Source organism: Myotis nattereri (assembly GCF_964212035.1).
Source record: "Myotis nattereri genome assembly, chromosome: 3".
Taxonomy (NCBI): Eukaryota; Metazoa; Chordata; class Mammalia; order Chiroptera; family Vespertilionidae; genus Myotis; species Myotis nattereri.
The window spans coordinates 205,762,234-205,786,769 of NC_138077.1; the positions used below are offsets into that span (position 1 = coordinate 205,762,234).

Here is a 24,536-nt window from a genome sequence, read left to right on the forward strand (position 1 = left end):
GCACAAGCCCAGACTGTGTGCTTGGTCCCTAGTGTGGGGCACGCAGGAGGCAGCCAGTCCATGAGTCTCTCATCATTGATCTATCTTTCTCTCCCTCTCCCTTTCTCTCTGAAATCAATAAAATATATTTAAGAAGAAAGGAAGACATGAAAAATGAAAAAAAAAAATTAAGGAAGAAAAAAGAAAGACTCGTAATCGAGTTTTAAATAACATTCAGGCCTTCACCAAATGTCTCCAAGAGAAAACTAAAATTTTGATCCAGGGAGGGGAAAAGTTACACTGCAGGCGCAGCTGGTTCCGCGGCCAGAGGTTTTGAAGGAAAGGCTAGGCGTAGACCAGCTCAGATTTTACCTTTTATTGACCTTAATCTTCAAAGAATTGAGCTGCTTTCTTTATCTGGGCGCCAGGCCCGGGGAATGTGGTCCAGCGCCCGGCGAGAGGGAGAGGGTTCCTGGGTCCCGGTCCGGGAGCTGGAGGCGGGGGCGACGGGCTCCTCCCCGGGCCGGCACCCCGCGGGGGGACAGATGGCCGCGGGTGGCCTCGCGGTGAAGGACGGTAACCTCCGGCCCAGGGCTGCCCAGTGGTCAAGCCGGGACAGCCGCCGCACCTGACGCTCGGCCCCGCGGTCCTTACCCACGGCCACGCACGTGTCCCATTCCCGCTCTCTCATTGGCCCTTTCGGTCCCTCTCGGCCGTAGAAGCCTGAGACATAATCGCCCCTCTGATTGGCCCAGGAGCTCCCATGTGTCATTCTGATTGGCCGACGGGGCTCACGCCCTCTCCGGTCGCATCAAAAGCCACTGGGTCTTACCATCAAGAGAGGAGGGGGAAACGTGAATACCTGCAGACTTCCCTGTTGTATGACCAGGCCCTGTGTCACGTAATGGCCTCTATCATGCACTAAATAAAGTTAGTTTATTAACACAGATAAACATAGAGCTATTTCGCTTGACCCTGCCTCGGAGGACAGCCGAGGGGACCCGGAACCCCCCCTCTTTCCGAGGTAGTGCGCTCCGGGCGGGGCCGCGCCGTCAGGTTGCGACCCGGTACTCTGTCCCGAGAACAGCCACACCGCGAGCTGAGATGCCGCCGCTGCCGCCCGTGCTTCGCCGCGCCCTGCTGGCCCGCCCCTGGAGTGGGGCCAGGTGAGTGCAAACCCGGCCTGGGGTCGCTCTGTCGCTCGGGGTCCCGGGGGTCGCTGGCGTCCCTCATGCGGGACTCCCTCCCTGCCGGACCCCCACCAGGTTCCCAGGGGCTCCCCTCCGCGAGGGTCGCTTCTTCTAGGACCTCCCGTCCCCGTTCTCCCCCCAGGCCTTCCTCTCACTGCGACAGCCCTGTCTCCTTCCTACAGCAGGGGGACCCCCCTCCCGAACTGCGGCCGGGTGGAGGCCTCGCTGCTCTCCCGGCTCCCGAGCCCCGAAAGCAGCCTCCTACGCCCTGGTCTTGCTCCTCCCAGGCACCTTTCCAACGCGCCCACTGCCGGCTGCCCCCTGGGGCACCTCTTTCGTTAGTGCAGCGCCCTCTCCGCCCCTCCCTCCGTCTCACACTCAGGACCCACCCCCGGGGTTCCGAGACTTCCCTCTCCGCTCTCTACCGGGACTTCTCTCTTCCCCTTTTTCAAGTTAAGTGCGGGGCAGAAGAGGGCTCCTTTCTTGTGACACGTGGGATAATGTGTGTGGAGAGCTGGGCCTTTGGCGTATGCTTTATGGTAAAGACCGAGTGAATTCAGTAGCGTGCACCAAACGGCGGCAGGCGCATAAGCAGTGCCAGGTTACCATCACGATCCTCGTTGTCACTTGCATTTTAAACTTCTGTGCGGTAGGTATTATTATTGCACATTACAGATGAAGACTAATTTCCGAGTGGAGTGCAAACCCCCACGGTGTGGAGCTGGGTTCCTGGGCCCTTGCTCACTCCGTGACACATGTCCTCAGAGCCGCCTCCTGCTGGGGACTGGGAGGGGGAGGTGGGACACAGACCCTGCTTCAGAGGGGCTCCCAGTCTGGTGAGGCTGCCCCCCTTATTGGACCTGGGTTTCGGGGGTCTGCCTTTCAGAGCTGGGCAGTCGCATCCCCCCTCCCCCCCCCCCATTTGAGTGTTGTTTGCCTGATCCCCAGGACTGTGACCAGCTCTGTCTCCTGCTGAGCTAGGCTGTTTCTGAGTTAATCAGTGTCCTAAGGGATGGCACAGGGGTGCCCTGGGCAGGGGTGAGTTTCAACACTGCTGTGTGTCCTCCGTGGGTGGGGATGGGGTAGGGAAGGGCGCAAGACGGGGACGAGGACGTGGGGGAGAAGGGCTCCCCTGCAAGCCAAGGTTGGGGTCGTACTTGCCACCCCCTGTCCTGCATTCAGAGACCACCCCTCAGACTGCAGATGGAAGTCCCATAGAGTTACAGTGTAACCTCATTTCTTGAACGTAATTTGTCTGGAAGGCTGTTCGAAAAGCCATTTGTTCGCAAACGGAATGCTTTTTTCCCATTAGAAATAATGTAAATTGAATGAATCTGTTCCAGAGCCCCAAATGATTTCCTGTTTCAACCTTTCTTGTATACAGTACATGTCTAATGTACTCTTTAATTGATAAGTAAACACTTTACTTAAATTTATCAAACCACCCCTACTAGCCTCCAAAATCCTGTCACCAGCTAACTGCTTTTACTTTATCCAATCAACAACAGTTTTTCTACCTATTCAGTAATCTGTGATTGCTGTTTTGTGAGCACTTTCACACCCTTAGCAACATTAGAACTCGTGATGGCCTCTTTATGTTTTAAAATTGTGCCAACCGCCAGTAACAAAAGCATTTCCTCCTTTGCTTGTTGCCTGCAAGATGCATTTTGTCATGCTGATCTTTCAGCAGGAAAGGGTTGTCAGATCGAAAACTGAAGTTTTGGTCGACAACCGAGACATTGTTTTCTGTGAGCAACTTGGTCAAGAACCGAATTGTTTGAGGTGGGAGACATCTGAGAAATGAGGTTTGACTACTTGTTTGCAGTACCTACCATGTGCAGGTGCTGTGCTAAACACTGGAGCAAGGGGTGCCCAGGGAATTTACCTGTGGATGGGGCCTTCGAAGAGTTTTCATATCATACCCTTTATATCCTGTATATTGGCTTCTTTTGTTCAACTGAGGATAAAATGACGAGAGGATATGAGGGAGGGAGGCGCATCTAGCGGTGGAGGAAGACTTAGACATAAAAAAAACACCCCTCAGATATCTGGTAGAAAGCAATCCATGTTCTCTTTTTAAAAAAGCCTATTATAACAATAATGTTTATCAGGCAATCAAATACCACTGGCCTGGCACAGTGCAAATAAGCACTGCATTACCCCATTTTACAGATGCCAGACTATCTGCCCAAGGGGCACACACAGCTCGAGATCAAACAGCCGAGCTTGGTAATTTCGGTAACTGGTTCTGTTGTCAGTGGCGTGCCTTTCTATAGCAAGCGTGTCAAACTCGCAGCTGGTGGGCCGCATGCCTAAATAAACAGGCATGTGGCCCTCTGGCCCAGAGTTTGACATGCTTTTCTACAGCTTTTGTTGGTTAATCCTCACCTGAGGACATTTTTTTCCCATTGATTTTTATTTTTTCTTTAGAGAGAATGGAAGGGAGGGAGCGGGAGAGAGAGAAAGAGAGGAACATTGATGGGTTGCCTCCCGGTGTGCCCCAGGGCTGGGGAAGGAACCTGCAACCCTTCAATATGGGCCTAAGCTCTACCACTGAGCCACACTGACCTGGGCTCTGCAGCATTTTTAACGGGCAGGCCTCTATTCAGAGGTGCATTAAGCCACACCCCAGCCACGTGCATTTGTTTACTCGAGGTGACTGGTGAATGCACGTATTTGCTAGGCCTATTCAGTATAAATTTAAAATTATAATACATATAGAAAACTTTTCTGTGAAAAATTTTAATTATACAAACATGTCTACATAAGTAAAAATAGGCAAACTGCATAATTTGTCAATTTTTTAACATACACATTCAGAGAACCTACTTTATCATGTAACGGACTTTCGGCTTTAACAGATATCGCCTCACCCAAATTAATCTGTTTTATGGAGGTTTTACTGTTAATAATACATTTGTAGGGTGGATTCCATGCGATAATCACTTAGCATGGTGCCAGGCATGGTGTAAGTGCTTAATAAATGCTCCTTGATGTTTCCGGGGCAATAAAATGCAAACATCATCCTTGGCTAGATGCCCCTCCCTCCTGGACCTGCTCTGAGCCCCACACTGCTGGCCGCTTATCTCTGTGATAAGGAGGATTAACCTAATCAGGCCCCAGATAACAGCTGCCAAAGCCCGGGGCTGAAGGAAGCTAGAGTAATCTCCTTTCTACTCTTCTTCTTGGCCGTGGCCACCTGGGCCTCAGCCACTGGGGAGCCAAAGGGATCTGCACCCAGTCCCAGGTGTTAGCAGGTGCGCACTGGCCTGGGAGTCCAGTCCTGGGGGCCTGGTGTCCGCTCTGACACTGCTTGCGCGTTAATTGTTTTCAAAGGCATTTCTCAGGTGCTAGCCCCCGGCTGGGCAGCGTGTCCACTGGTGAATGGAATGGACACAGGCCGGCCCAGCGGAGCTTCTGGCCTGGTGGGAGCGCTGTAATGAGGGTTGTCACAGGTGCTGTGAGGAAAGTGCGGGGCTCATGAGGACCCGAGAGGGGCCCGTCCAGTGGTTCGAGGCCAACCACATGGAGAATGCCCCACGCAGAGGGGACCGCAAAAATGACCAGGGCGACTGGATCACAGCAAACGAGCTGGGAGGTGGTGGGGGCCAAGGCAAATGGGTCTGGAGGCATCGATAGGGATTCTGGCTTTTTGTTGCAGAAGAAATGAGAGGCCATGAGTAGTCTTGAGCCAAGTGCTTACTCTGTCTGATGATCAAATTTTCATGTTAAAACTGTAACTTTGACAGCGATTTGGAGAGTAGCCTGGTGACAGTGGAGCTGGAGTGGCCATTGCAATTGTCCAGGCAAAAGCTGGTGGTACCGTGGACCAGGGTGCAGGCCGAGGGAAACCTGGGGGGGAACTGAGCTTCCCTGCCCACCCCACCTTGCCTCCCTTCCCCTCAGTTTTAAGGTTGCATTGGCTGTCCAGCCCTGATGTTGCCCATTGCAGGGGATGTTCTGATGTGGCTCTTAAAGCTCAGATTCTGGTACCTGCACAGGGTGGGGAGGGGTAGCTAAGGTCTCACACCAAAGCCAGGAGGTCCCCAGGTGAGAAGAAGGGCCACTTCAAATCATTAGGGAATTGGCCGGAACCGGTTTGGCTCAGTGGATGGAGCGTCGGCCTGTGGACTGGGAGGTCCCGGGTTCGATTCCGGTCAAGGGCATGTGCCTGGGTTGTGGGCATGTCCCCAGTGGGAGATGTGCAGGAGGCGGCTGATCGATGGTTCTCTCTCATCGATGTTTCTGGCTCTCTATCTCTCTCCCTTCCTCTCTGTAAAAAATCAATAAAATATTAAAAAAAAAATCATTAGGGAATCGGAGTCAAATTCAGACTCTGCCCTCTGCCTCCTTCCTAAAGCCAGAAGGCTGAGAGCTGCCCTAAGAATGGTCAGGTTCGGTTCGTCTGCATCCCAGACGCCAGGAACCTGCTTGGTGGGTACTCAGGAAATATGTGCTGGAAAATGTGCAAGCCTTTTCGACCTCACCTGAGTTACCACTGAGCTCTTGAAGTGTGGAGTAATGTGGGCTGGCTGCATGAATGAATGAATGAATGAATGAATGAACGAATGATGCAGGCCTTGCAGATCCTCATAGAGGCCCTGAGTTTGAGTGCTTCCTCTATGCCTTGCCCTGAGCCAATGGAAGGGTGTTTCTTTGGAGTCCATGGATTTTTTTTCTTGGCTCTGTCTGACTCAGGGTGATCTTTGAACTAGTCTCTGTCCCTGAGGCCACACTCAGACTGACGGACAGCTGTACCAGGGCCTGGACTTTCTAGGTTTAGGGAGAGCCCTTGGGGCGTGTGATCCTGAGGTCACAGTGGACCTCTGCCCTGGGGAAGGTGGAGTGAGGCCTGTAGGATTTCTGTTTCTGACCCTGCCTGGGAGGGACAGGGAAAGGAGAGCTGGTAGCGCGACATTTTCGCCTTCTGCCCTGGGTGGAAGGGGTGCTGTTTATTCCAGCCGTATTTGGTGAGCACCTGGGCCAGCCCCTGATCCTTGGGGTGTCTGGGAACTGATTTGCCTTTGAAAGCCTGGCATGACGGAGTAAACATCCTGGAAGATCTTTACAGTTTATTTAGACCAGTGGTTCTCAACCTTCCTAAGGCCGCGACCCTTTAATACAGTTCCTCATGTTGTGGTGACCCCCAACCATAAAATTATTTTCGTTGCTACTTCATAACTGTAATCTTGCTACTGTTATGAATCGTCATGTAAATATCTGATATGCAGGATGTATTTTCATTGTTACAAATTGATCATAATTAAAGCATAGTGATTAATCACAAAAACAATATGCAATTATATATGTATTTTTCGATGGTCTTAGGCGACCCCTGTGAAAGGGTCGTTCGACCCCCAAAGGGATCGCGACCCACAGGTTGAGAACTGCTGCTTTAGAAGCTCCTAAGAGCAGGAGGGGTGAGGAAGGGCAAGCAGTTTTAGTTCAACGGGACCTAGTGTTACAGAATAGTAAAAGGTAGGAGAATTCCAGAAGTGGGACGGGGAAGCTGCGACAGAGAGTTAAACAGCAGTTTGTGCTCGCCTATCTTCCCTAAACCAAGGACACTTAAGAATAAATGGTTTGCACTTCTCCCTAGCCAGGGGGTAAATAGCTTAAACCACCCTACTCAGGGAGACATAACAGAAATCCATTTAAGTGCCATTTGCCAATCACACCCAAATTAAGAGAATAAATCTCATTTGGGGACATCAGCATCAGCTGATGAATATTCTCTTGATCCACCCCTAAACACCCAGCCTTTAAAACCCCCCAAAATGAAGGTCTCAGTGCTCTCTCCCTCGAGGGAGCATGCCTGTGCCACTACCCCCCCCCCCCCCACACACACACACACTTATCCCCTAACCTCTAAGGGACCCCGTAAGACTTGCAACCAAGGCAGTGGTGGCAGCTCGCCCCGGGCTAACCCCTGAACCTGTTTCCAGGGCCCCCTCTCCCCCTTTTCTCTGACCTCCCAGGGAGCCAGAGCAGCCCAGCCGGGCTCTCCTGTTGCTTCCTCTATGCCCTTCCCGTTTCACTGCCCTTACGTGTGTTTTTGCTGCGGTGGGTAAATTCCTGCTTGCTTTGCTGCACGTTGTCTCTTGATTGTCTTGGCTCAAGAAGACAAGAGGCGAGATTCCTTGTCTTGCACAGTAACACTGGGATGCGACCTAGGATGACCCCCGCTTTCAGAGGCGGGATGTGTGCTGAGGTCTCCGAGCAGCTGTGGGCTTTGGTCTGGGATACGTCTGCGCAGAACCTGTGCTATTCCCACCCACCGGGACCAGGGGGTCGGAGAGGGGTTGGGGTGGCCCCTGGCTCCAGCCCAGCACTCGTTCTCTGCTGACCCGGGGCCCTTTCTTGGCTTAAAGAGAACCTGGCCGCATCTGATTTACTGATTGGTGGTGGTGTCCTGCTCCTGAGGTCGGCGTAGACTCCGCCCTCCCCTTGCTGGTGTTTGCTGGCCTCCTTGCTCTTCCCCCACTGCCGGGAGCCGGTCCATCCTTGCTGTTTCAGGGGACCTGGCATATATGGCATACTGTTCTTAATATGTTTGCTCACCTTCTTGGCACTATGTGTTTTAACCAAGGTCTCCTCTCTGAGAAAGGTTGTTTCCCCAGGTAGGGATTTTCCCCTGAAGTTAGGGAGGGAATAAAACCCCTCAACTAAGTGCCAGGCGGGTAATTAATCACTTTAACTACGAACAATCATGCTTAAGCTACATAATCTGTACTCCCTGGATTGGAGATAAGAAACCCCCTAACCTTTGGAATAGAGATTGATAGGATTGAATCAACTGGTATAAATACAGATTAACAAGACAACAGGACACAGAACTTAGAACACAGAACTTAGAACACAGAACTTAGAAGACAGAACCTACACAGAACCTACAGACAGAAGAACTTCGCTGGAGAGAACATGGCAAAAGATCCTGGACTGAACCTGACTACAGATATTGGCAAGAGAACCTGACTAGAACCTGGTGACTGAACCTGGCAGGAAACCTGGACAGAACCTGGCTGGAGAACCTAGCGAGGGAACATGGACACAGAACCTGGCTGGAGAACCTAGCAAGAGAACATGGACACAGAACCTGGCTGGAGATCCTAACCAGAACTTCGCTGGAGATCCAGACCAGAACTTGGCTGGAGATCCTGGCTAGAGATCCTGGCTAGGCTGCTGATCAACTGAACGCTGTCTCCGTGTAATTCCTTCTTCGCCGACTCCGTCCACACCTTTGGGGACCCCTGGACCCGCTGGGGTTGGACCCCGGCACCCCACTACAGTAGGTGGAAGGAACAGTGTGGGTTTTAATTTATTGAGCACCTCTATAGCTTAGTATTATCTCCTCTGATCTCCATAGTAACCCCACAAGATGGGTGTCACCCTAGTTCAGTGGTCGACAAACTCATTAGTCAACAGAGCCAAATATCAACAGTACAACGACTGAAGTTTCTTTTGAAAGCCAAATTTTTAAAACTTAAACTATATAGGTAGGTACATTGTTATTAACTTAATTAGGGTGCTCCTAAGGCTTAGGAAGAGCCACACTCAGGGGGCCAAAGAGCTGCATGTGGCTCGCGAACCGCAGTTAGCCGACCATGGCCCTAGTCAGTGACTTGCCCAAAGTCACACAGCTACTGGAAGGGGAGGGTGGGGCCTGAGGAATGTGTCTGGGTCTGGTGGGTGTGGCCTGGGGGTGACCAAGGGGGAGAGAGGGAGAAGGTCCCAGGGCTACCTTGCCCTTGGGGATCTTGGGCCACTCAGCCCTGCCCCTCAACCACACAGACCCCTTTCTGCTCTCCCCTGGGCCTGGACCACTTTTCCCAGCTCTCAAACCTCCGCCAGGTCTCCGCTGAGCTCGCCTCCTCAGGGGGGCCCTCCCTGACCACCCTGGCTCCACCCTTCCCCTTACTTACTCATTTTCAGGGCCTTTCTGTCATCAGAGTGTTTACTTCTTGCCTCTGTCCCCCACTCAGCAAGAGTCGGCTGCGTGCAGCCAGCGCCTTGCTGTCTTGGTCACCGCTGTGTCTCCGGGGTCCGGAACAGCGTCAGAGATGCAGCAGGGGTTCAGTGACCTGGTAGGGGGAATGCGGGACCTGCCCTCGCAGCCCCCTTTCTGTGTCCTTCCTCCAGCCCCGCCCTTAGCTTCCACCCACACCTCTTCCCAGTGAGAAAGGAAGAAGCCCCTAACCCTCATAGCCAGGCCTTCCGTTCTCCTGTTGGGCATTCGCCACCTTCCAGAACACTGGCCTCAGATGAGGTCACTCTGAGGCACAAGCCTGTGTCAGTTTCGTCTGAGCACAGATGAAAGCAGGGTCACCGTGCCACCCCCAGAGTACCAGGCACACCCCCTCTTGCCAAACGAGGGGCTGCTTCCCCCAGGTGTGCACTCTCCCTCCTGCATCGAACAGTAACCCCACTTGTCCACCTGCAGGTGCGTTCCCTGGTCTCTGGCTGGGGACGTTGACACCAGAGGGAGAAGATACCTGGGTTTTCTGGATTCGAATCCAGGTCTCCTGATCTTGATCTTGAACTAGCCATTTTCCTTTTAGGACCTAAGTTACCTTATTTCTATAATGAGGCCACTGGTGAGAGCCATCCGATGGACCTATCCATGGTGGATGGGAGGCAGTATCCAGTCTAAGGAGCCCTGCGTGGGTTAGGTGCCTCTGTCATTAATGTCCCCATTTACAAACGCGGAAACGGAGGCCTGGAGGAGAAGTCCCACGGCTGAGGCTCCAGCTCTGGAATGACTGACTCTAAAGTGTTACCCACATGTCCTCCCACCTCATGACCCCCCCACACCTTTGGGGTGGTGGTCATAGTGGTCACTGATCAATGAGGTCACAGGTTCCAGACTGAATGGGGGCTCCAGAACAAGGAGTTCTTGAAACTCAGTGCCCAGGAACCAGACCCTGAACCCCCAAACCTGCCCTCCCTCTCTCTGTGAGCTGAGCTCAGGGCACTCTTCCAAGTTCCCGCCCACGTCTTGGGCTTTCCTGCTCTCACTCCGTTCACTCTGTGTGCTTGGACTCAGCTCTGGGATGTCCGGCCTCTTCAGCTTAGAGGAGCGACTGGGTCTGTTCTGGGTTCAAGTTTGCCGCGTGGGGACACGCTCTCCACGTGCACTTACTTAGAAATGCTTTTGCACCTCTAAACTTAAACTCCAAACACGTGGGTTTGTATGATTACTCTCACTTCCTGGTGTAGAAACAGGCTCAGAGGAGGCAGCTCACGTGCCCAGGGACACACAGCAGAACTGGGACTTGAACTTGGATTTTGTACCCCAAGGCTGTCTCGCCCCCCAGTTCTATAGTTGCTCTGGATTTCAGGATTCCGGGCCAGCCCAGGCTCCCCTGTTGGAGTCTGGGTCTGTGGTCTCTGCTGACCTGCCACCTCTCTCCCCGCCCTTGCATCCAGGCTTCGGTGGAAACACGCCTCCTCCCTGAAGGTGGCCAACGAGCCCGTCTTGGCGTTCACCAAAGGCAGCCCCGAGCGAGATGCACTGCAGAAGGTAAGGTGCAGGGCGTGGAGAGAGACGGCCTCAGCAGCCCAAGGTGCTTCTCTGTGCTGCGGCCATCACCCCTCCCCCTGCCCCTGCTCCCAGCCGCGGGGTCTGGGGAGGGCTGTGTGTCTGGAGCCTGGGAGAGGCTGGGAGCAGCCGGGGCCATTTGGTCCTCAGTGCCGGTCAGGAGTCATACGCTCACAGAACTTCAAAATGCTCTCCCATTAATTGCTAGTATTTTAAAACTGTGAGATTCCAAGTAAATTCGGGGTGCAGTTTTTGAATCTTTTTTTAACGGGAAAACCTGTCAATACTGGCCTCTCCTTCCTGCATGACAGGAAGTGACCAAGGAGGGGCTGCATCCCGTCCCCCCAGGGAGCACACGCTCTCTGGCCACAGTCCCGTCAGCCGCCTCCTTGGTTCCGGTCCTCTGGGCATTGCATTAGCAGACTCCACGTCAGGTCCTGGGTGGGAGAAGGGGAAGGAAGTGCCCATCTGACATCTTATCCTCTCCTCAGGCCTTGAAGGACCTGAAGGGCCAGACCGAAGCCATCCCGTGCGTGGTGGGGGATGAGGAGGTGTGGACCTCAAACGTGCAGTACCAGGTGTCGGTGAGTCCAGTGGGTGGGCAGCCCTTGGAGAGGGGCAGTCAGTTTACAGGGCACCTCCCTCCTGGGCAGTGACCTCACTCCTCTCTTCTTTCAGCCCTTTAACCATGGACACAAGGTGGCCAAGTTTTGCTATGCAGACAAGGTGAGTCCCTGGCAACTTTGGGGTTGGGGTGCTGCCCCTCTTTTGTCCTGCTGGCCTCATTCTTGGAGGTGGACATCAGGCACTGCTTCCCTCTGGCCGTGGGGGATGGGGGTGTAGATGGGACAGCTGGGAGTGGGAGTCCCTGGGTGGATGCCTCTAACAGGGCCAGGCCAGCCAGGGTTAACTGGAGCCTAGTGGGGCTGGCTGCCTTGACCAGGGCTGGACACCCCTGGACATGCTGTTGCCATGGGGCAGACCCTGATGTGGGGCGATTGGGGGTGGTGGATTCTGGAAGGCTGGGTCAGGGAAATTGGAGACATCATGGATGGTAAGTCAGATGGCATTGGTATCATCATGGAGGGCCATCGAGAGGGGATGGGGTCACCTGTGGCTGGGGGTCTAGGAGCGAGCATCCTGTGGCAGTGAGGGCAGATGGCATTGGGGATGCTGGCAGCAGGTGTATGTCTCAGGCTGTGGCTCTGGCCTGGCCAGGCAAGACCAAGGGCCCTGACCTTGAGGGCTGGTGGCTCTGGATGGTGGGTTCAGGGGCCCCGGGCCCCGGGCCCCAGGATTAAGGTGAGGCCCTGAGGAGGCCACAGGAGAACGTGGTTTAACAGCTGAGGGACTCAGTGCCAGGTGCCTGGCATGCGGACCCAGCTGGCAGCTCAGACTTCTCCAGACTGGCAGCAGGACAGGTTCCGCGCCTGGGGTGGCCTGTGGCAGTGGGACACAGTAGACACTGGGGAGGGGACGCTGAGGGCCCAAGGAGCAGGGTCTTCCCCGGTGGAGCGTGACCTCCAGACCTCTCCTCCCTCGCTCATTCCCCTGGGACCCTTCCCGCTACAAAAGAAGCCCCCGGCCTGTCCTCTTCCGCAGGCCCTGCTCAACAAAGCCATTGAGGCCGCCTTGGCCGCCAGGAAGGAGTGGGACCTGAAGCCCGTCACAGACCGGGCCCAGATCTTCCTGAAGGCAGCAGACATGCTGAGCGGGCCGCGCAGGGCAGAGGTCCTTGCCAAGACCATGGTGGGACAGGTGAGGTGCCTGCGGCACAGGTGGGGGGTGGGGGTGGGGGGTGAGGGTCGGGGGCAGTTGTACCCTATTCGATTTGGCAGTCGTCAGCCAAGCAGTTTCTGGATGCCTAGACTTGCTCTGCTGGCTGGAGACTCAGAGGTGTCCTCAAGGGACAAGGCCTAGAAGAGGGGAATGTTAGACAAGGTGGACTGCTAAACCTGTGTGTCCAACCATGGAAATGCCCCTTCCCCGCCTTCTCTGTCTCCACCCTAGCAGGCCTTGTCGTGCTTTGCTTGGCATGATAGTCGCCCTATGCAGTCCTCTAGGCTCGGTGGGACCCTGCACCCTCAGGTTTTCCCGACACCCCAGCGGGTTGCTCAGGCTTACAAACCACCGAGGCCTACCAGCGAGAGGCACATCCCAGATCCCGAGCCCAGCCCCCAGGGCCCTGCAGTTCCCATCTCTCTCCAGCTCGCCAGCTGCTGCCCTTCCCGCCAGGCCGTCCCCTGTGATGCCAGTCTGGACCTGGTGACATTCCTGGACATCATAGGCGTCCCATGTCCCTGCCTCTGCCTGGTGTCTCCTGCCTGAGTGCTTGCTCTCTTCTGTGCCCCGTGAACTCTTACCCATCAAGGGCCAGCCCAGATATCACCTCCACTGTGAGGCTTCCAGAACCTTCTCTCCCAAAAGGATCAGCCTCAGTTCGCATTGGGGTGGAATGACTTCCTATGTGTCTGTTGCCCCTTTATAAGCTTTTTGGGAACAGTAATCAAGTGTTAATGTTCTCCCACTTTTTGGGCCTTGAATCATGTCTTCCTGGATAAAAGTTTTCTGAGTGAGTGCATTTGAGCCAGAGAGTGGCTGAGGAGGGAGAAAGCGTTAATTTCACCCACCATCCCCAGGAAGGAGCCTTTAGGGGTTGGTCAGCCCAGCGCTCCTCCTGCAGTGAGAGCTCCCTCTGCTGCAGAGACTCAGTATGACAGCTCCACACCCTGCCAGGTGTCTGATTGTCTCAGGGCGTCACGCTCCTAGTGTCCCAGGGGAGCTACACCTGGGCAGGAAGAGACACAGATTAAAGTGCCTCTTGATGTGAAGACTCAGGAAGTTGTAAGAAGCTCAGTGGCTGAGCAGAGCAGGGGGCAGTGTCTTAGCTCAGCTTCCTTGGCGCTATGTCCGAGCAGGGCGAGCAGCTGCCAGTGACCCTGTGTGCCAAGGTGGGAAAGGCCCATTTTTGCTGCCCACAGTCCTTTCCCCATGGCTCACATTCACCATCAGGAAGGACAGACAGTCTAAGGAAATGTTTGCAGTCACAGGCCGCCTGGTTCTAGGCCCAGCTCGCCTAGCGAGGGCACGTACTTACCCTGGGGCAGGAGTCACCGTGGGCACAGGGTCCCACGTCAGGGCCAACGGAGGCAGGTCTGCCACTGCTGACCCCCTGGCCTTCCTGCCTCGCAGGGTAAGACAGTGATCCAAGCGGAGATCGACGCGGCAGCCGAGCTGATCGACTTCTTCCGATTCAACGCCAAGTTTGCCGTGGAGCTGGAGGGGGAGCAGCCCATCAGCGTGCCGCCCAGCACCAACAGCGTGGTGTACCGGGGGCTGGAGGTACCACCGGTGCAGGGTGCGCGGGGGCTCCTGGAAACCTTGAGCTTGGCCTCACCACCTCCTCTGTCTCCAGGGCTTTGTGGCAGCCATCTCCCCTTTTAACTTCACTGCAATTGGTGGCAACCTGGCGGGGGCGCCGGCCTTGATGGTAAGATATAGGCCGCGGGCAGGGGTGGCGGGAGCTCAGCATCATTCCCGTCTCAACAGAGGGAAGGCCGCACTCGAGCCCCTGAGGTCCCAGTCCCAGTCATGGCGAAGCACAGAGGGTGGAGTGAGTGTGGGGCCGTGGAAAGGCTTTGGGGTCAGAGGCTGGTTTGGGTCCCGCCTTGCCCTGCTCTAGGTGACCCCCGTTGAGCCTCCACTCTGCTCGGAGGCAGTTTCCTCGTCTGCAAAGTGGAAGTAATAGGAAAGCCTGTGTACAGGGTTGTGAGGAGCAAATGAGACGGCCACGTGACACGCCGAATGCCAGGCAGGTCTGGCCCCGTGCAGGCTAGTCTATGGTGACAGTTAGTGATGGTGATGATTATAGCTCACCTTTGAGTGCTTGCTATGTGCTGGTGACTTAGTTGTCACGGTCGTATGGCTAGTTGTGTGTTTTTTATCCTCACCCAAGGAAATTTTTTCCATTTGTTTTCTATAGAAAGTAGAAGGGAAGGGGGGGGGGGAGGGCGGGAGAGAGAGAGAAACATCGATCTGAGTGAGATACATCAATTGTTTGCTTCCCGCATGCGCCCTGACCAGGGCCAGGGATTGAACCTGCAACCCTTTAGTCCACAGGCCAACACTCTAACCACTGAGCCAAACTCCACGTAGTTTTTTAAAAAGTGTTTTTATTGATTTTTAGAGAGAGGAAGGGAGAGGGATAGAGGGATAGAAACATCAATGTGAGAAACGTTATTGATCGGCTGCCTCCTGCATGCCCCCCTCTGGGGATTGAGCCTGCAACCCAGGCATGTGCCCTGACTGGGAATCGAGCCGGTGACCTCTTGGTTCCCGGGTCAGTACTCAACCACTGAGCCAAACCGGTCAGGGCTCCACTTAGTTTTAAAGGGTGAAGGTGACCATCATCCTCATGCGCTTCCATTCCAATGGGGCAGACGTAGCCCTGCCTTCGGTGGGCCTGGGTGTCTGGGAGTTGCAGGAAGCGGGCTGACAGTGGTCGGGGGCCTGGGCCCAGGCAGGAAGGCTGGGTGAGCTGGAGGACGCTCATGCACAAGGCCGTCCCCGTGCCTCTGCCCACAGACAGATGCGCACAAGCCCAGACGCCCACGTGCCCTCCCCAGGACACGTGCAGAGAGAGCCTTGTGCGCACTTGCTCAGCCACACCTGTGAGCACCCAGCAACTCAGAAACACCCAGAACAGAGCTGCCTGAGGGTGCAGGCAGGGCCAGCCCATGCAGGCTTCTGGAGGAAGGGCGCCTCGGCTGGTGTGGTGGTGTTGGCGAGGGCTGTTAGAGCACAGTGCCTGGCACCTGGAGGTGTGGTCGGGTAGGGGACATCCAGGCCTGCACAGGGGCCTGCTGCACAGGAGGGATGACCATGCTTCAGGGGGTGGGGTCAGGGCTGGGCCCCTGGCCTTCTGCCTTCTGTGTCATCATGTGCCTTCCGAGCAGGGCAATGTGGTCCTTTGGAAGCCCAGCGACACGGCCATGCTGGCCAGCTACGCCGTCTACCGCATCCTCCGCGAGGCTGGCCTGCCCCCCAACATCATCCAGTTTGTGCCAGCTGATGGGCCCACATTTGGGGACACGATTACCAGCTCAGAGCACCTGTGCGGCATCAACTTCACAGGCAGCGTGCCGTAAGTGGGGGGTGGGGAGTTGGGGGAGGCAAGGTGCTTCAGGGAGGTTTGCCTTGTACCTCTGTCCCGAGCTGGGCTGTGAGGAGCGAATGAGATGGCACGTGACGCGGTCTGCCGCTGACCGGACTCACTTGCTGTGCTGCTGTTGGGGGGCCACTTCCCCTCTCGGAGCCTCCGTGTCTTCACTGTCCTAGTGCTGGCTCTGCTGCTCCGCACACGTCGCTCTACATGGGACAGGATGACAGGGCCTGAACCCGGGTGGAGACCTGGGAATGAGCAGCAGGCAGATTCAATCGCCTGTCTGTGGGTCGGGGTGGGAGTCAGCGGGAACGTCCGGGCTCGGGCAGGAGGCCTAGTTCACAAGGTGACTCCCGAAGGCCCAGCAGCGGGAGGGTTGGGGCAAAGATGACTCACGTGTTGGCTACTTTGAGTTTGGGGAGCCCACGGACCACCGGGTGGAGATGTCAGGGTCAGCACGGGGGTCCTCCCGGGTGTCACCGGGACCCCGGCGGCGGCTTCTCTCTGCTGGCCTCCGGCTCCCCCACCCGCCGCCCTCCGGGGTGTGCCGGGTGGCGTGGCGTTAGAATTGCTGAGGAGGCCGTTTCCAAAGGCCTGCTCTGCCAGCACAGCCCCGCGGGGCCCTGCCTGTTAGCGGGCGGAGCAGGCTTGGCCCCCATTTGCCATGCTCTGATGAGCAGAGGCTCAAAGGTGGGAAAGCCATAAATTAGTATTAGCTACTGTGTCGCCGGCTCCCTGGTGATTAGCATTTTTATTGTTTTGTGGTGCTGAGGTTGGTCACACTCGGAGCCCAGGGAGGAGGCGGGGGCCTACGCTTCCTCTCCCAGGATCCTCCTCAGTTTGGCCTCTGGAGCCCCAGGCAGATAGTGACAGTCTGTCCCCCACCGGCACCTAGTGTGCCCGGCACTGTCCTAACACTGGACTCATTGCAGCGAACCACAGAACAGCCCTGCCGTGGGATTGTTCCCTCCAGTTCCCAGATGAGGTGCAGGATTTGAGGCTCAGAGAGGTTAAGTAATGAGCAAAAGGTCACACAGCCATGGGTGTCTGAGTCAGAGCTTGAACCCAGTACTTCCTCCCCGCTCCCTGGTCTTCTCTGCACCATCTTGCCACCAAGGCTCCCCTTGCTGCCTCCCCATAGGCCTGGGATGCTGCCCATTTCCAGCTGCCACCACCTACTGGGTCCCCCACCACCTCTGCTGGGACCCCTGCTCGCCTCCTGGGCTGTTGACCCTGGCGTTTCTCACTTGGTTTTTCAGCCGCTTCTGGTGGGACCTGTGCCCCACCCCCCACGACCTTCACCCTCAGATACCCGAGCTGGCTCCCTAATCCCCACCCTGTCCTCTGATTTCAGCACCTTTAAAAACCTGTGGAAGCAGGTAGCCCAGAACCTGGATCGCTATCGCACCTTCCCACGCCTGGCCGGAGGTAAGGGCCCCTCTCCCTGCCCCCTCCGCTGTGGCTCCAGGGACCCCTCCCTTTCCTGGCCATCATGAAAGAGGAGAGGATGCAGCCATAGGTAGGGTCGTGCTGCAGGAACTGAGCCCTGGGGGGCCTTAGGTACAGAACCTCGCTTTGGCAGGCACTGGGGGTGTGCAGAGCACCTGTGCCTCAGGATGCATTTTTCTTTCATTCATTCATTCATTCATGCCTCATTCATGCAGCAATTTAAGTACCATGAGTAGGGAAGGAGCCCTGGCATTGACATGGGTGGACCCCTCTTCTCTTGCTGGGTTGGGGGGTTAGGGGAAAGCTGTGCCACTTCTGGGCGGGGAGTGGGGGCCTAGGATTCTGCTATTTCCTCTGTCATTGTATTGGGCAGCACCCTGGCCCTGGCCTCAGTTATTTCATCTGTATAATGGGGGAGTTGTTCCTGATGACCCCTGATGCCCTTCACCCTTGGACATCAGATTTTTCATCTGTAGAGTGGGAGAATAGGCCTGGCTCATTGGTTTCTGGGATGCTGTCCAGCTCTCACTCTGTGCCTCTCCTGCTCTCATCCGCCTGGTATGGGGGAGCTGATTACAGGGCCCCGTGGATAGGTGTAGGCAGTGTGGTGGGCCCCTGAGCTGGCCGGAGGAGCCTGCTCCTTCATTCGTTCCCCACCCTGGCCCCTGTAGAGTGCGGTGGGAAGAACTTCCACTTTGTGCACCGCTCAGCGGACGTGGACAGCGTGGTGAGCGGGACCCTGCGCTCAGCCTTCGAGTACAGTGGCCAGAAGTGCTCAGCCTGCTCCCGCCTCTACGTGCCTCACTCGCTGTGGCCTCAGATCAAAAAGCGGCTGCTGGAGGAGCACAGCAGGATCAAAGTGGGCGACGTGAGTGCTGCCTCCATCCCTGCCTCAGCCCAGCGGGCGGCTGATGGGACTGGAGGTTCCCGTGGGTGGGGCTGGTGTGCGGGAGGGGCCTTCCTTTGTAGGGGCCCTGGCAGCTCAGTCTCTTCTGGTGTCTCCCCTGCCTGCAGCCTGCAGAAGACTTCGGGACCTTCTTCTCTGCAGTGATTGATGCCAAGGTACAGGCTGGAATCCAGTTGTTTCTGGGGGGCTGAGGCTGGACTGGATGGGAGAAGGAGGAAGAGATATTGGGGCCTCAAAGGGGGACAGCCCCGCCCCGCTGCTTCCAGGAAGGCAGCCACATTGCCACCCTGCCTCCAGCTTGGTAAAGGGCAGAATCCTCCAACCAGAGAACTTGCCTCCTGCACACCCTGCAGCCAAGCTCAGCAAGCCCCTTTAAGTGCATATTCATACACAGAGATGCAATTAGGCCTGCACACCTGTGTGCATAAACCTAATTGTGCACGCATGAACATGTTCATGTGTAGGCATGCGTGTCAGCTTTCCACAGAAATGCATACACATTCATACATGCATATCTCCATACAAGAACAAATCCACCCGTGTGTGCATGTAAAGATATTCATGTACATGTTTGTGTTTAGAGGCACATGTGTAGGTCTACATAGATAAACATGTGCATGTTACAGGCATACAGATGGGGTGGGCAAAAGTAGGTTTATAGTTGTAATGTAAGTAATATAATAATAAATAGATAATACAAGAATAAAGAATAAACTGTGATTCACGTACTCATAATTGTAAACCTACTATTGCCCATTGTGTATATCTACATGCTTTAACAAAGCAACATGGCCATGCATGTGCCCAAATACATATATGTCATGTGTGTTTGGTTATATTTATATGTGAATATATACCTGTAGTTCTAACACATACACACACACAAGCATGAGTGTCTGCCCTTGTCTCTGCCATGGCTCGTCCAGACACTCCGGGCCCTCCCCTCCTCCATTTCAGAACTCAGGTCCTTCTGGAACAGGTGTATTGGGGTGAGTGTACCGCAGGGCTGCTGCTGGGAATGGTCCCCTAGCCGGTCTTTGACACCCTTTTTTCCTGCCCCTGCAGTCCTTTGGTCGCATCAAGAAGTGGCTGGATCACGCCCGCTCCTCGCCCAGCCTCACTGTCCTGGCGGGTGGCAAGTGTGACGACTCTGTGGGCTACTTCGTGGAGCCCTGCATTGTGGAGAGCAAGGACCCTCAGGAGTCCATCATGAAGGAGGTGACTGGGCGGGTGGCTGGGAGCACGGGAGGACAGCCTCCCACTCAGCACAGGACGCACACAGGGCCCTGGCCCGTGGTCGTCTTCTCGGGGTGTATTCCAATTCCGGTTGAGGAAAGGGAGGCCCTAGACAGCGAATATCACACCCAGTGAGAGCAGAGCCAGGCCTTGAGCTCAGGCCTCCTGACCCCAAACCCAGTGCTGGCCCTGCCACCCTGGCCATTGTCGTAGCACTTCCATTGCTCATGCCCCCGCAGCAGTCTTCTCAGCTGACATTGACCTGCTCACCTGTGGCCGCCCACAGCTGGCCCTTGATTGAAGTGAGGGCTGTATTATCAGCCCCATTTTACAGATGAGAAACTGAGGCCCCGGGAGATCAAGACACCTTGGTGGCAGCAGGGACAGGACAGTATATTGTTGGGCAATTCCTGGACCAGCTGTTGCCAGAAGCCTACTGTTTCCATGGCTTGGGCCTGTGCCTCTACGGGTGTGGGTTTGGTTGGCAGGGGCCCAGAAAGTATCCTTGGACCTTGTGCCACGGTGGGATGGGGCGGGCAGGGCAGGAGCTGGGCACGGTTCTGTCCCGGAGGGAATCCGGAAGGACACTGCGTACGCCAGGCCCTGCTTGCAGGGGCTGAGGTGTGGACTGGGGCCTGGGGACCGGGCCTGAGAATAGAGGCAGAGGCCAGAGCAGGCTGGGAAGCCTCAGGGCGCTGGTCCAGGCTGACGCTGACCTTGGACTTCTCTCACTTCTCTCCCAGGAGATCTTCGGGCCTGTGCTGACTGTGTACGTCTACCCAGACGACAAGTACAGGGAGACACTGCGGCTGGTGGACAGCACTACCAGCTACGGCCTCACGGGGGCAGTGTTCGCCCAGGATAAGTGAGTGGCCACAGCCCCTCTGCTCTAGGCCTGGTGTCCCGTCCACTCCCTGGACACTGCCCTCCTGGACATGGTCTTAGTAATAATGCCGCCCTTGCTTTCTGTCCATTTCCCTCACCTCAGCCCTGGCTGGCAGGCAGGCCTCCCAAGCGCAGATACCCAGAGGCAGCCCGGCTCTTTGTTAAAGTGCAAGTTCTGGGGCCCACTATCGAATCTGGATCTAGGGTGGGCCTGGGCGTGGGAGCTTCTGCCCAGCTCCCGAGTCTGAGGGGCCCTGCTCCTCGAGATCATCGTCTCAGCTGCAGAGTGGGACATGGGCTCAGGCCAGGGCGCACTGCTCACCTTGCAGAGGCAGGATTTGAACCGGTGCCGTGATATTCATCCCGAGGCTTTGCTTTTCCCGCCTCCGTGGCTCCCTTTGTCTGCCTCTAAGAGAGGGGATAGAGGTGAGAGTGGAACCTGATGGGCAGGCTGGGGGCTTAGGGGTCCCCCAGTTCCCGAGGGACAGGAAAATTGGACCAGGATGGGCCACTCCCTTGAGTGTGTGCTGCCTGACCCACACCCTCAGTCCTTGCAGGAGCCCCACGAGGGGACGAGAAACCCCTTTGCAGAGGGGAAGCTGAGGCTCAGACCCTGAGTCACCTGCCCAAGGGCCCACAGCTGGTGGCTGGCCCAGCATGGCCCCAGGCTGGGCCTAGTGCTCACGGGATAGGCAGCCTGGGCTGGGGCTGGGGCTGGACCTGGGCTGGAGCCGTGGGTGAGCTGGCTGCCCTGCCTTGTAGGGACGTTGTCCGGGAGGCCACCGAGATGCTGAGGAACGCTGCCGGCAACTTCTACATCAACGACAAGTCCACTGGCTCGGTGGTGGGCCAGCAGCCCTTTGGGGGAGCCCGAGCCTCTGGTGAGTGGGTCCCCGTTTCCAGAGAGGAGCCAAGTTTCTATGGGAGACTCGAGAGCCTTCATTTCAGGGTGTTAGAGTAATAAGAACAGCACTGTACTCACCCCGAATCCTTTCAGCAACCTCGTGAGCCAGGGTGCTAAATTCTCCCCATTTTACAGAGGAGGAAACTGAGGCATGGGGTGGTGAAGTGAGTCGCTCAAGGGCACATGGCTAGGAAGTGGTGGAGCTGGCATTGGACCCAGCTCCCGCAGCCTGTACCACCATGGCCCAGGTCACTTTGGTCCAACTCCCTCCTACTTATAGGTGGGGAAACTGAGGCTCAGATTGGGCTGGCGACTTTCTAAGGTCCCAGCTGCCTAGTGGCAGAGCTGGTGCTCTCCACAGTGCCCCCTCTGCCTCCGAGACACCCCGGGCAGGTGGGGCACATGGACCCCAGGAGTGCCGGCATCCTGTCCACTCCCAGTCCCGGCCCCACCCGGCCTCCCGCTAAGGGGCTCCTCAGAGGTGCGCTTAGGAAACGCTCCTGTGCGCACATTTTGTTTTAGTTTAAATGCTGGTGCCCCATTCATTCCGTCAGATCCTCCCCTCGCCTTTCCCTCCTGCCCAGAGCTGTTGCGTCTTTTTCCCACAGGAACCAATGACAAGCCCGGGGGGCCCCACTACATCCTGCGGTGGACGTCCCCCCAGGTCATCAAGGAGACCCACAAACCTCTGGGGGACTGGCGCTACTCGTACATGCAGTGAGCCCCTCGGCGCCTACATCGTTCACCTGTCCGTCCAGGTGACTGACCTCGGTGCACTGGGCCTACCCAGCCCCTCCACCCTGCTCCCTGGAGGGCAGCCCCTTTTCTAGAGCCAAGGGCTGGCCCCGAGCCCCCCACTGGCCCGTATCCTGGCCTGTCCCACATCTCGGGGTCAGGCGCCCAGCCCTGGTTTGATCCTGCTGGGAAGGGACAGGCATGCTGCCCCTCGTCCCATCGGCCGTCCTAGGAATTACCTCTCAGAGGGTGACCTTGGTGCCGGCTGGCTCGCCATCTTTTCTCCTCTTCTGCACTGTGGCCCAGTGGTGTCGCAGGGGTGGGGAACGTTTGGCCCGAGGGCCATGTAAGGCCCACAAAATCGTTTGGTCTGGCCCTGCCAAGGCATTAGGGGTGAGTTAATTAAATGTTTGACCGAATATAGCAGGCTGATTTTTAAGTTGATAATGTTGTCTGGCCCACGAATGATGTTATAAATATCCAAATGGCCCTTGGCAGAAAAAGGTTCCCCACCCCTGGTTTAGGGACTTGGGGAATGACAGTGGGGCAGCTCCCAATCCCTTGGGAGAAAGGAGGCAGCTCTGGGCCCCTTGGCAACCTCATTACCCACAGGGCTCCTGGCCTTGGCCCTGGCGTCTCCAGGGCTGCAGGAGTGGGTGTGACCAGGGCGGTCTGCAGGGTGCCAGGGCACCAGCTGACCTTGCCCTCTTTGGTCTGGGTCATCCTCCTTTCACACTAGCTCTTTGCCCAGCCACACGAGCCAGTGGGTACCTGTGCCTGACCTTAAGCCTTAGATGCCCATGTGCCTTTCTCCAGGGCTCCTGCCTGCCCATGTGGTTCCTGACCGTCTCCATGTGGTGAGGCTGGGGGGCTGCTGGAGGCCACCTGCCAAGATGTGGGACATGCTGGTCCTTCCTGTTGGGGCTGGGATTTTGGAAACTGTGGATGGGCCCAGCCTCCAGGACGGCCACCCTCAGCTGCGTTGGCCTGGTTTCCCTGCGGCAGCTCAGTTCCCACTGGCTGTGGTAGCACAGGCCCAAGTAGACGTTGCTCCCACTCTCGCAGCCCCCTGAGACCTACCCTGGGTCCCCGTCCTGCCAGGACCTGGGATTGCCCGTAGAATCTTCTTCCTTTGCATGCGAGTGGCTTTGCGTGGACTGGCCTTGCGTGGACTTGGCTGCTTTGTTTGATGCAGCCAGTCGGTGGACTCTCTAGGACAGTGGTTGGCAAACTGCGGCTCACGAGCCACATGAGACTCTTTGGCCCCTTGAGTGTAGCCACGAAGTTTCAATTGCACTGTATGTGCGCACCCGTACGTGGTATTTTGTGGAAGAGCCACACTCAAGGGGCCGCAGTTTGGCGACCACTGCTCTAGGACAACTAGGTTGGGTTCTGAGTGGCCAGGGATCTGTAAGGGGTGACTTTGGAGAGCAGTTTTTATGGAGCCGTAAAAGTGCTGGGCCCTTCTCAAGGACCGCTGTCAGGGGCTCCCCACAGGGTAGGGTGGCCATTGCCCAAGTGCCAGGACCTTACACTGGGCCAGCGGTCAGGGGTGAGTGCCGATGCCGCCTGGCAGGGTGCGGGTTCTGCACCGTTTCCCACAAGGCGCCAGGTCAGGAGGCTGGGTGGGTGGGGTGGAGATGTTCCTGGTTCTGCTGGCTCTACACTGTGAGGTGCCATGGGACTCGCCCTGATGTCACCCAATAAAATACCTGTGACTTAACCAAATCGGTCTTTCTGGTGGGGGTGGGGGACAGCTTCTAAGTCTGATGGCATTGCCAGCGTGTCATTGGGTGTGAGGAGTGCAGTGCCCTCGGTGCTGTGGAAGGAAGGGCAGGCACTGATGTATGGGAATACCTGCTGCTGCGGTGGGAGCTCTGGAGCCAGATGGGCTGGGTTCAAATCCCAGCTCCAAAAAGCTGTGCAACCTCTCTGGCCTTCTGTCTCTCCATCTGTAAGATGGGAAAAGTAATATATGTGATATGTATGCCCACACAGTTGTCATGAGAATTAAATGAGTTAATCAATGTGTTTAGAGTAATGCCAGACACAGAATTCATGGTTTGCCAATGTTGCGCATTTACCCATTGTGTAACAGCCACTGCTATGTGCTGTGATAAGTTTACATGCCTGGATATTTTAGCTAAATGTTATTCTAGATGTTTCTGTGAAGGTGTTCTTGGATGAGATTAACATTTAAATCAGTGGACTTTGAGAAAGCAGATTACCCTCCATAATGTGGGTGGGCCTCATCCAATCAGTTGAAGGCCTTAACAGAAAAAGACCGACCTCCCTTGAACAAGAAGGAATTCTGCCAGGAGACTGCCTGTGGACTCAGCCGCAGCTCCTCCCGGGCCTCCGGGCTGCCAGCCTACTGGCAGAATTTGGATTTCCTGACCCCACAGTCTTGTGAGCCATTTCCTTACAATAAACCTGTCTCTCTGTGCGCCTCCGTTTGCTTCTGTTTATCTGGAGAACCCTGAGAATAACGTGCCAGGGACTTTGTTTCTCCCGAGCGCCTGAGGGAGCAGGTGCTGCCATGCCCCCGTTCT

At 56.1% G+C, this 24,536-nt stretch overlaps 1 protein-coding gene across 1 annotated transcript; it reads left to right on the top strand.

Annotated features, from left to right (window-relative positions):
- Positions 1-1,083: 1,083 nt before the first annotated feature.
- Positions 1,084-24,430, top strand: ALDH4A1 (aldehyde dehydrogenase 4 family member A1; the record flags this gene model as incomplete). The annotated part of the gene is made up of 15 exons (XM_081087940.1): positions 1,084-1,145; positions 10,596-10,689; positions 11,199-11,291; positions 11,386-11,433; positions 12,310-12,465; positions 13,900-14,049; positions 14,123-14,197; positions 15,663-15,850; positions 17,223-17,296; positions 17,989-18,185; positions 18,332-18,379; positions 19,290-19,442; positions 20,204-20,325; positions 21,108-21,226; positions 21,858-24,430. The coding sequence occupies 15 exons, from the start codon at positions 1,084-1,086 to the stop codon at positions 21,968-21,970; spliced, it is 1,692 nt and encodes a 563-aa protein (XP_080944066.1). The 3' UTR covers positions 21,971-24,430.
- Positions 24,431-24,536: the final 106 nt, after the last annotated feature.